This window comes from Hypanus sabinus, chromosome 10 (genome assembly GCF_030144855.1).
Source record: "Hypanus sabinus isolate sHypSab1 chromosome 10, sHypSab1.hap1, whole genome shotgun sequence".
In the NCBI taxonomy this organism is placed as follows: Eukaryota; Metazoa; Chordata; class Chondrichthyes; order Myliobatiformes; family Dasyatidae; genus Hypanus; species Hypanus sabinus.
This window is the reverse complement of record NC_082715.1, coordinates 149,066,133-149,077,698: the sequence shown is the minus strand read 5'-3', so window position 1 is coordinate 149,077,698 and position 11,566 is coordinate 149,066,133. Positions and strand designations below refer to the sequence as shown.

Sequence of the window (11,566 nt, the reverse complement as noted above, 5' to 3'; positions counted from 1 at the left end):
TACAGGGAGTTGAACCAAGAGTTCTTTACTAATTGACAATTACACTCCCTGGGATTCAAGAAGTCCTCTTTGGACTCGGCACCAAATTCTACATTGACACTGGAATGCCTTTGCTTCTCTACAACACCTAGTTTTTTACCCATTTCTCTCCTTCCTCCTCAGAGCCTTGATTGTTGTGGATTCATGCATACAAGCCAGCTGCCTTTGAACCCCCTCCTGTGACGAGGTAACTGGGAACTCCACAAAGCCAAGTTCAATCTCTTCCGGCCATTGTCAATGCCAGGCTGAAGGGCTTGATTCCATCTTGCAAAACTCTATGATTTTTTTTTACCTAGGCAGCTGTCCAGGGATGTAATTCCCTACTCTTTTAGCTTACCCAGGGTTGGCTGACTCCAAGAGCTCCTGGTACAGGTGATTTGGTACTACCTTGTGCATGCATTTGGCTGGTTCAGTAATATTCACTGTGTTGGAATGATTAACACAAAGACAATCTGCTTTTTGTGTTGAGCTTGTGAATCAGTAAATGATTTAACCTAAATACAGTTTGTCAGCAAATAAACTCTATAAATAAAGTCCACATTAATTTGATTGACACAATGATGATAACACAATTAAGAAAATTACACACTTAAGGCTGTACAAATGCTGAGTGATATTTGCAGTTTATTTCCACTATACTCAAGCTATTGAACACCAAAGCACTACACAGAACAAAGATACTGATAGTCACTGATTACTAGAGTGCAGGGGCCAGAGCTTCAGCAAGAGAAAGAAGGGGTGGGGGTTGGGGGCAGAAGAAGGAGTAAGAGAGCATGCAGGGAGAGGCATAATGGGACATGGAAATGATCATTTGAGAAGAATTAGCAAAATTTTGAGGATAATGAGATCTCAATTTTAAAGTAGAACATTCAAATTTGACACATTTCGTATTTGGTAATGGAAAAAAATTAACTTGATGACAAACGAGGTAAAGCTGGTAGCTACTGATTGTCAAAATTTAAAACAAGACCAAAGGATGCTCAATAGGGCTGCAGGCAATATGGGATGGTAAGACAGAGAGTGGGGTGTGACCAGGGCAGAAACCAACATAAAGGAAGGCAAAACATGTGAACCAAATTGAAAATGCAAGATGGGACTGAAGTGTCGAAGAAAAACAATGTGAGTTTTTTGGGCCTCGGAGATGTGCAAAGCATTAGTTTGTGTCAGCTATGGTTTCCAAGTGATGACATCAATAGCGATCTTAACAGCCTTTCTGATGGCCTCACTGGGGTCCTGTGCCATGCGCTCAAAGAGCAGCAGGTGGTCCAGCAGTATCTTTCTGCCCTCAGGGATTTCAGACATGGTGGTGATGGTTTTGATGACGTTCAGCCGGACCATGCTTACTGGGTCGTTCAGCAGGATGAGCAAAGGGGGGATGATGTCAGCCTCCAGTGCTTTATACTTCCCTGTTGAAACACAACACAAGCAGATCAGATTAGCTCATTGTCAAACACACCAGGGTGCAATGAAATTCCTTGATTGTCCGAAGCCAGAGAACATATTGATTTATTATTGTCACAGTTACCGAGGTACAGTGAAAACCTTTCTTTTGCACACCATCTATACCGATTACTTTGCATTGAGGTCATACAAGGTGTTACGTATCCCGTAACTGGATAACTTACCAGCAAAGATAGAGAGGTCTGTTGAAGTCTGATGTCACTATTTTCAAACGTTTTTATTTATGAAGGGGCACAAAAGTAAGGTTAATACAAACATTCAGATAATGCACGTCATCAATACTCAATCTAAAGCGCGGGTATAGTAATAATCATCATTAAGAAGTGAGCTCTACTGTTGTCTAGGGGTTAATAGATTGTCCGTTGGAAATATAAAAGTCACTCAGAAGTCTGCAGGCTTCAGCCTTTTGGGAATCGCTGGGTTTCACGTGGGGCGACCGAGAGAGAGAGATTGGGAAGAAGAGGAAAGACTTGCCGGGTCTTTATGAAGCTTCCGTGAAATCGGGGGGTGCATTGGTTCCCTCTCCCCGATGTTAGTTAAAAGCGGTTTTCCGTGATTCCAGCCACAAATTCCAATCCCGGAATCTAACGCATGTGGCTTCCTTCAGAATGGCTTCCCGCTGCTGCGGGATCACTCTTGTGTCTTCTTGGTGCGTCTGAGGGGCTGTCCCCCTGAGACCCTCCTTTATACTTCCTCACGGGGTCGCAGGTGTCAATCAGGTTGGGATGATGCAATCTCTCTCTCAACCAGCCCACCTTGCCCGAGGGCTTTTCACGTGGTCTCCATGAGACAATAGTCACTGTCGCCTTATTTTGCATCCCGGGTGGAACGTGCTCTTCAGCACATTTCTCTCTCTCCCACTTCCTGAGTCTATTCAGCACATCTCTCTCTCTCTCCCACTTCCTGGGTCTACTGACCCCCCCTCAATGGGTGCTCTTGCGATTCTCACAAAGGAGGGGGCTGGGATCATAACAAAGGGAAAACAATAACAGAATGCAGAATAGAGTGCTATAATTACAGAAAAAGTGCAGTGCAGGCAGACAGCGAGGTACAAGGCCATAATGAGTTAGACTGTTAGGTCAGAAGTCCATCTCATCATTGAACAGATTAGATTATTTCCCAAAGTTATTTCCCACGGTAGGGGAATCTAGGACAAGACTTCAAGATTGAAGAACATCCATTTAGAACAGAGATGTGGAGAAATTACTTTAGTCAGAGGGTGGTAAATCTGTGGAATTTGTTGTCATGAGCGGCTGTGGAGGCCAAGTCATTGGGTGCATTTAAGGCAGAGATAGATAGGACATCAAAGGGCATGGTTCTTAATTAGCCAGGGCATCAAAGGGTATGGGGAGAAGGCAGGGGAGTGGGGATGACTGCAAGAATTAGAAGCATAGAAAACCTACAGCACAATACAGTTCCTTCAGCCCACAAAGTTGCGCCGAACATGTCCCACCTTAGAAATTACTAGGCTTACCCACAGCCCTCTATTTTTCTAAGCTCCATGTACCTATCCAAAGTCTCTTAAAAGACCCTATCGTATCCACCTCCACCACAGTTGCTGGCAGCCCATTCCACGCACTCACCACTCTCTGTGTAAAAAATTTACCCCTGACAACTCCTCTGTACCTACTCCCCAGCACCTTAAACCTGTGTCCTCTCATTGCAACCATTTCAGACCTGGGAAAAAGCTTCTGACTATCCACACAATCAAAGCATCTCATCATCTTATACACCGTCTAAGATACATTTCATCATCTTATGAGAATCCTCCGTCACTCCAAAGAGAAAAGGCCGAGTTCACTCAACCTGTTCTCATAAGGCATGCCCCCCAATCCAGGCAACATTCTTGTAAATCTCTTTCTATGGTTTCCACATCCTTCCTGTAGTAAGGAGACCAGAACTGAGCACAATACTCCAAGTGGGGTCTGACCAGGGTCCTATCTAGCTGCAACATTACCTCTCAGCTCCTAAATTCAGTTCCACGATTGATGAAGGCCAATACACCATACGCCTTAACCAGAGAGACAAACTATGCACTCGGACCCCAAGATCACTCTGATCCTCCACACTGCCAAGAGTCTTACCATTAATACTATATTCTGCCATCATATTTAACCTACCAAACTGAACCACTTCGCACTTGTTTGAACTCCATCTGCCAATTCTCAGCCCAGTTTTGCATCCTATCAATGTCCCACTGTAACCTTTAACAGCCCTAATTGGATCAGCCCATGATTGAATCGCAGAACAGACTCACTGGGCTGAATGGCCTACTTCTGCTCCTATATCTTATGGTCTTACTCAAGTGGGATAAAAACAGACCTTTGCCCTCTGCCCCATGGAAGAGGGAAAAGAGGGAATTTCCTAGGGTGGGATGGATCTTTGATTATGCTGGCTGCTTTAACGAGGCAGTAAGAAGTGCAGAAGGTGTCCATGGAGGGGACTTTGGTTTCCATGAAGTGCTGAACTGTGTTCACAACTCAACGGTTTCTTGCAGTCTCAAGCGGAACAGTTGCTGAACCGAGATGGGATGGTTTCTATGGTGCATCGGTAAAAACTGGTGAGGGTCAAAGGAGACATGGCAAATTTTATTTGTCTGAAAGTACTGAGTACAGGAGCTGAGTTAAATAGGATGTAGGTGAGGCGTAATTTGAAGCATTGTGTATGCAGTTTTGGTCACCCACCATGGGAAAGGTGTAAATGAGATTGAAAGTGTACAGAGAAAATTCACAAGGATGTTGCTGGGACTGTAGGACCTGAGCTGTAAGAAAAGATTGAATAGGTTAGAACTTGATTCCCAAGAACATAGAAGACTGAAGGGACATTTGATGGAAGTATAAACAGTTTTGAGGGATATAGATAGGTTATATACAAGCAGGCTTTATTCTATTGTGCAACTAGAGGTCATGGTTAAGGGTGAAAGGTGAAAAGTTTTAGGGGTTACATGAGGGGTAACTTCTTCACTGAAGGGTAATGAGAGTATAGAATGAGGGGCCAGCACAAATGGTGATGCGATTTCAATTTCAACATTTAAGAGATGTTGGGGTATGTTCATACATGGGAGGAATACGGAGGGCTATGATCTGGGTGCAGGTTGATGGGACTAGGCAGTTTAAATAGCTCGACACAGACTGGATGGGCTGAAGGGCCTTTCTGTGATGCAGTTTTTGATGAGGACTTGAGGAAGTAGAGGCTTTAGTGAGTTTTCTTGCCTGTGACATCAATGTGGATGGACTAGGACAGTCTATAGTGACATGAAACTCTCAATCCTCTTGATCTTAGCACCATGGACTTAAACATGTGCACGTTCATGACCCTCTTCCCAGAAATCAAAAGCGTTCTTTTGTTTTGCCAACATTGAGGGACATTGTGTCACTCGGATCTCGATCTCCTTCCTGTACTCTGACTCACTGCTATTTGAGAGATGGCCCTCTCTGTGGTATCAGCATCAAACTATAACAAGAGTGGAATATGGCCCCGCTGTTATGAGGGTCCAAGGAGTGGAACAGGCTGACTATACAGCCTTTTGGGGCAACAGTATCAAAGATAATCATCTTCCAGTAATACGGCGGGGTCTTTGAATGCAGCAGCCCCTCGGGAGGCAATCAAAGGTGTTCTTGTCTTTTTATGATCACTAAACAATGCTGGACATGAAGAAGTTCAGGTACTGCAGGTCTATCCCATCGGTGAGCAGCTCGCTTGTGAAGGAGCTGGACAGTGTTACTACCTGCTACGGGAAGGCATTGGAGCCCGTGAGCAAAGGCGAGTCTAACTGCGAGTGATTGTCTTGGATATTTCTCTTGTGATCACAAGACCTTGTCGAACATTGATAATGTAAAATGCTGCAAGTCTGTTTCCATTGTTTACTGGTGAGTCAGGCGGTGGGGGAGCTGGGTGGCCTCGGTTGTTGTGAGGGAAAGGCCTCAGCTGCAGGTACAAGGAGCTGGTGTAGCACAGCACCCATGCCGGGTTGGGGCTGGCACCTCCTGTCAGCACTGTTCTTCAGTATTCGATTGGTACAATGACATGCTGACTACTAAGAACTTATAACACCCATGCATCACCAGTTTGCAGGATGTGCCACTCAGGGCTTGGGCTGTATTATATATTTTGAGTGTTACTATATTTTACTACCATTTTTAATGTGCTACGTGTGCTTTGTGCTGTGAATGACTGTTGGTACTGTGTTTTGCACCTCGGTCCCAGAGGAACACTGTTTAGTTTGGCTGTATCCATGAGTATTCATGTATGGTTGAATGACAATTAAACATGAACTTGACATAATGTCCTTTTAAGAGTTTTATAACAGCAGAAGAGAATCTGTCCAGTTTGAAAGAAATGAGAGCGACCCAGATGGGTGGGGTAAAGGGAATATTCCCAATAGGGTGAGACCAATGGGTTAGTAGTACAACCACTGGACAACCAGACGTGATATTAGATAGAGAAAGGGAAACAGACTCCAACATAATTGAAGATGAAGCCAAGTCTAGTCAGAGGGCAAAGAAACTTGAGTTGTAGGAAGGTACGATTCATAGTCAGGATGAGGCATCTCAAAGTAAACACGAAAAGTCGAGAGAAAAGACTCAAGCTGATGAAATAATGACTGTTAAAGGAAAGTGAAATTGAAGAAACTGAAGCTGCGGTAATACATTCTTAGACAGTCAGGAAACCTTCAGAAAAGCTGGTGTAGGAGTGCTGTGTCAGTCCCAAAGGTGAGATATTTTACCTCCATTTACAAACAGATTGGAGGTCCTGTAATCACTTAATTCATTTGGATGCCATAAGGCGTTTGCCTGAAAACTGTGTGAACACAACTGTCGTTGTTACTGAGTATGTGTTGTGTTATTAATAATGAGTTTGATAAGTGTCAAAGATTTACAAAGTCATGAGGACATGCCTATTTTGGAGGGAGCAGAACATAATTCCCTGCTTTAAGACCATGCTTTATTGTATCAATACAGTTATGCTGCTGGCCATTTTATTTTCTGCTGGTTTTCTTAACATGAACTATGTTGCTGTTAGTTTGTATTCACAGTAACAACTAACTCATTGTGAGCCTGCAGGGGTCAGCAACCTTTACCACTGAAAGAGCCACTTGGACCCGTTTCCCACAGAAAAGAAAACACTGGGAGCCGCAAAACCCGTTTGACATTTAAAATGAAATAACACTGCATACAACGTTTTTTTTTGCCTTTATGCTATGTATAAACAAACTATAATGTGTTGCATTTATGAAATTGATGAACTCCTGCAGAGAAAACGAAATTACATTTCTGCATGCAACAAAAACATTTTGAACTCCGAAAAAAAGACGTTGGGTTGAAAGTTACTTTTAAGTAAAATACTCAATGTCTATTTGAGTCCTTCTTGTATTTATGAAAAACGCCGAACTTAAATTTTCCGCCAGCAGCAAACCAAAAATAACATCAGCCAGCTGTCAGCCTGAAAAATAAAAGGACTATTTCACTGAACAATGAAAAAATATGAATATACATAAAATAATAGGCAATTAAAATATTTATCATACTTGGTTAATGGGATTTCTGCTCCTGGACCTCAGCGCACAGCGTCTGCACATCAGGGCTGTATGACGTCACCTTCATCTTTACACAGGATCGCAAGCTGTCATCTGTGAGGCGTGCGCGATGTTTGTTTTTAATAAAGTTCATGTTGGAGAACACCTGCTCACTTACATATGTGGATCCAAAGATCGACAGGACTCAAAGCGCATACTTTTTAATGTTTACATAAATGTCGGGCATAGCATTCCATGTTTCGAACACAAGTTTGTCCGGTTTTGGAAGGTTTTCAATATCACTCCATTTGTGTTTCTGAGCAAGAACGGCCTTCTGACGGGCAACATCTTCAAGGTCTGCTGTCAAGCGTCTAAACTTGGACACCCATATGTCTTTGTCGGCTATGTCGGCCAGTTCCATCTCAAGATCAGGTTGACTCACACCTGCCAATGCAGTCGTATTCAGTAGGGAAGGATCTATGCTTAAGGGAGTGACCGGGAAGGATAATGTGTTTTTTTCCTCTCTGAACTCACAGAAGCGTTTCCCAAACGATGTTTGCATTGCGATGATTGCAGAATGTAAATACTCCGAAATTATCATGTCGTGACCTTGTTTGAACTCTCTCAAATTGGGGAAGTGAGACAAAGTGCCTTTCTGTAAATCTCTGGCAAGCAACGTCAACTTGCGCTCGAATGCCAAAACATCCTCCAACATGTGCAGGGCTGTGCGTCCTTTCCCCTGAAGAGCTGTGTTCAGCGTGTTCAGGTGCGCTGTCATGTCTACCATGAAGTGTAGCTTTTCCAGCCACTCTGGCTGTTCCAGCTCAGGAAAGGTGAGCCCTTTGCTGCCCAGGAAAGTTTTCACTTCTTCCAGACACGCGACAAAGCGTTTCAGCACCTTCCGTCTGGACAGCCAGCGATAAAAACACGTTGTAGCGGTGTCAGTAAACTGCAGTCAAAGATAGCTTTATTCGAACTAAACAGCCTTGCTTTTAAGCCTCCCTCAACCCAGCCCCCATGGACGCAGATGCTGCAAAAGACGCGTACTCACAAACCCCCGTAGGCTATCTCCCTTAGCCGGAATGCTGGCTAATTGTGAGCCGTTTCGGATGTGCCAGCCACACTTAGATTGTACAAGATCCCCATAATCTTCAAATTTAGAATTACATTTCAAAAGCTAACAAACTAACATAAAATACATTTTAATTAAATACTGACCAATTATTTCCCAAAGCCACAGGGAGCCGCAGCACAGAGGTGAAAGAGCCACAAATGGCTCGGGAGCCGCAGGTTGCCGACCCCCGGCCTACAGTGACAGGGTTACGTCAACTCAAAAGAAAAATTTCAAAACCAGTCAACTATTCATTAAAAATTAAAAACCAAAATTGTGAGGCTGATAAAGTATTCATCTCCTTTGTAATTACTACACTAACTTTCCTTATTAGTGATAATGCTGATTTACTTTACCAACTCACCCAATTTGTTAGAAAAATAGAAACATAGAAAACCTACAGCACAATACAGGCTTGGCCCACAAAGTTGTGCCGAACATGTCCCTAACTTAGAAATTACTAGGGTTACACATAACCCTCTATTTTTTTAAGCTTCATGTAACTATCCAAAAGTCTCTTAAAGGACCCTATCGTACCTGCCTCCACCACCATTGCCGGCAGCTCTTTCCACACACTCACCACTCTCTGCATAAAAAACTTACCCCTTACATCTCCTCTGTACCTGCTCCCCAGCACCTTAAACCTGTGCCCTCTTGTGGCAGCCATTTCAGCCCTGGGAAAAAGCCTCTGACTATCCACATGATCGATGCCTCTCATCGTCTTATGTACCTCTATCAGGTCGCTTCTCATTCTCCATCGCTCCAAGGAGAAAAGGCCGAGTTCACTCAACCTGTTTTCATAAGGCATGCTCCCCAATCCAGGCAACGTTCTTGTAAATCTCTTCTGTACTTTTTCTATGGTTTCCATGACCTTCCTGTAGTGAGGCGACCAGAAATGAGCACAGCACTCCAAGTGGGGTCTGACCAGGGTCCTATATAGCTGCAACATTACCTCTTGGCTCCTAAATTCAATTCCATGATTGATGAAGGCTTATGCTTTCATCACCGTATGCTTTCTTAACCACAGAGTCAACCTGCACAGCTGCTTTGAGCGTCCTATGGACTTGGACTCCAAGATCCCTTTGATCCTCCACACTGCCAAGAGATTTACCATTAATACTATATTCTGCCATCATATTTAACCTACCAAAATGAACCACTTCACGCTTATGGCAGATGGGTTGGATTTTTTCTGCCATTTCTCAGCCCAGTTTTGAATCCTATCAATGTCCCTCTGTAACCTCCGACAGCCCTCCATATTATCCACAACACCCCCAACCTTTGTGTCATCAGAAAATTCACTAACTAACCCAACCCTCCACTTCTTCATTCAGGTCATTTTTAAAATTCACGAGAAGTAAGGGGTCCCAGAATAGATCCCTGAGGCACACCACTGGTCACCAACCTCCATGCAGAATATGACCCATCTACAACCACTCTTTGCCTTCTGCAGGCAAGCCGCCAGTTCTGGATCCACAAAGCAATGTCCCCTTGGATCCCACACCTCCTTACTTTCTCAATAAGCCTTGCATGGGTTATCTTATCAAATGCCTTGCTGAAATACATATACGCTACATTTACTGCTCTATCTTCATCAATGTGTTTAGTCGTATCCTCAAAAAATTCAATCAGGCTTGTAAGGTATGACCTGCCCTTGACAAAGCCATGCTGACTATTCCTAATCATATTATACATCTCTAAATGTTCATAAATCCTGCCTCTCAGGATCTTCTCCATCAACTTACCAACCACTGAAGTAAGACTCACTGGTCTATAATTTCCTGGGCTATCTCTACTCCCTTTCTTGAATAATGGAACAACATCCGCAACCGTCCAATCCTCCAGATCCTCTCCCGTCCCCATTGATGATGCTAAGGTCATCACGAGAGGCTCAGCAATCTCCACCCTCACCTTCCACAGTAGCCTGGGGTGCATCTCATCCAGTCCTGGCGACTTATCCAACTTGATGCTTACCAAAAGCTCCAGCACATCCTCTTTCTTAATATCTACACGCCCAAGCTTTTTAGTCCGCTGCAAGTCATCACTACAATCACCAAGATCCTTTTCCATAGTGAATACTGAAGTAAAGTATTCATTAAGTACCTCTGCTATTTCCTCTGGTTCCATACACACTTCCCCACTGTCACACTTGATAGGTCCTATTCTTGCTCATCTTATCCTCTTGCTTTTCACATACTTGTAGAACGCCTTGGGGTTTTCCTTAATCCAGTCTGCCAAGCCCTTCTCACGGTCCCTTCTGGCTCTCCTAATTTCATTCTTAAGCTCCTTCCTGCTAGCCTTATAATCTTCTAGATTTTTATCAATACCTTGTTTTTTGAACCTTTTGTAAGCTCTTCTTTTCTTCTTGACTAGATTTACAACAGCCTTGGTACACCATGGTTCCTGTACCCTACCATCCTTTCCATTTCTTATTGGAAAGTACCTACTCAGAACCCCACGCAAATATCCTCTGAACATTTGCCACATTTCTTCCGTATGATTCCCTGAGAACATCTGTTCCCAACTTATGCTTCCAAGTTCCTGCCTGATAGCCTCATATTTCCCCTTACTCCAATTAAATGTTTCCCTAACTTGTCTGTTCCTATCCCTCTCCAATGCTATGGTAAAGGAGATAGAATTGTGATCACTATCTCCAAAATGCTCTCCCACTGAGAGATCTGATACCTGACCAGGTTCATTTCCCAATACGAGATCAAGTACAGCCTCTCCTCTTGTAGGCTTATTGTAGGTTTATTGTGTCAAGAAACCTTCCTGAATACACCTAACAAACTCCATCCCATCTAAACCCATTGCTCAAGGGAGATGCCAATCGATATTTGGGAAATTAAAATCTCCAACCATGACAACTCTGTAATTATTACACCCTTCCAGGATCTGTTTTCCTATCTGCTCCTCAATATCCTTGTTACTATTAGGCGGCCTATAAAAAACACCCAGTAGAGTTTATTCACCCCTTCCTGTTCCTAACCACCACCCACAGTGACTCCATGGACGATCCCTCCATGATGTCCACCTTTTCTGCAGCCGTGACACTATCTCTGATCAAGAGTGTCACGCCCCCACCTCTTTTGTCTCCATCCCTGTCCTTTCTGAAACATCTAAAACTGGCACTTGGAGTAACCAAATCTATCCCTGAGCCATCCAAGTCTCTGTAATGGCCACCTCACCATAGCTCCAAGTACTGATCCATGCTCTAAGCTCATCCACTTTGTTCACAACACTCCTTGTATTAAAATAGACACATCTCAAGCCTTCAGTCTGAGCGCGTCCCTTCTCTATCACCTGCCTTGTTGATGCAGAAAATTGGAGAATCACCTGTTTTCAGTGAATTCATAAGAATAAATACCTCCTCTCTCTGTAAGGTCCAACAGTATAGTAGATTTTCAACAGAACAAACCAAAATCAAGACAAAAGAGCAT

At 43.6% G+C, this 11,566-nt stretch overlaps 1 protein-coding gene across 1 annotated transcript in view; it reads right to left on the bottom strand.

The window, feature by feature from the left end:
* Positions 1-643: 643 nt before the first annotated feature.
* The window catches only part of rsph14 (radial spoke head 14 homolog), a 728,187-nt gene continuing 717,264 nt past the window's right edge, over positions 644-11,566 (bottom strand). Inside the window, exon 6 of the mRNA XM_059983229.1 lies at positions 644-1,445. Coding sequence (XP_059839212.1) covers positions 1,207-1,445 — 239 coding nt within the window. The 3' untranslated portion in view covers positions 644-1,206. The remainder of the gene's footprint in view (positions 1,446-11,566) is intronic.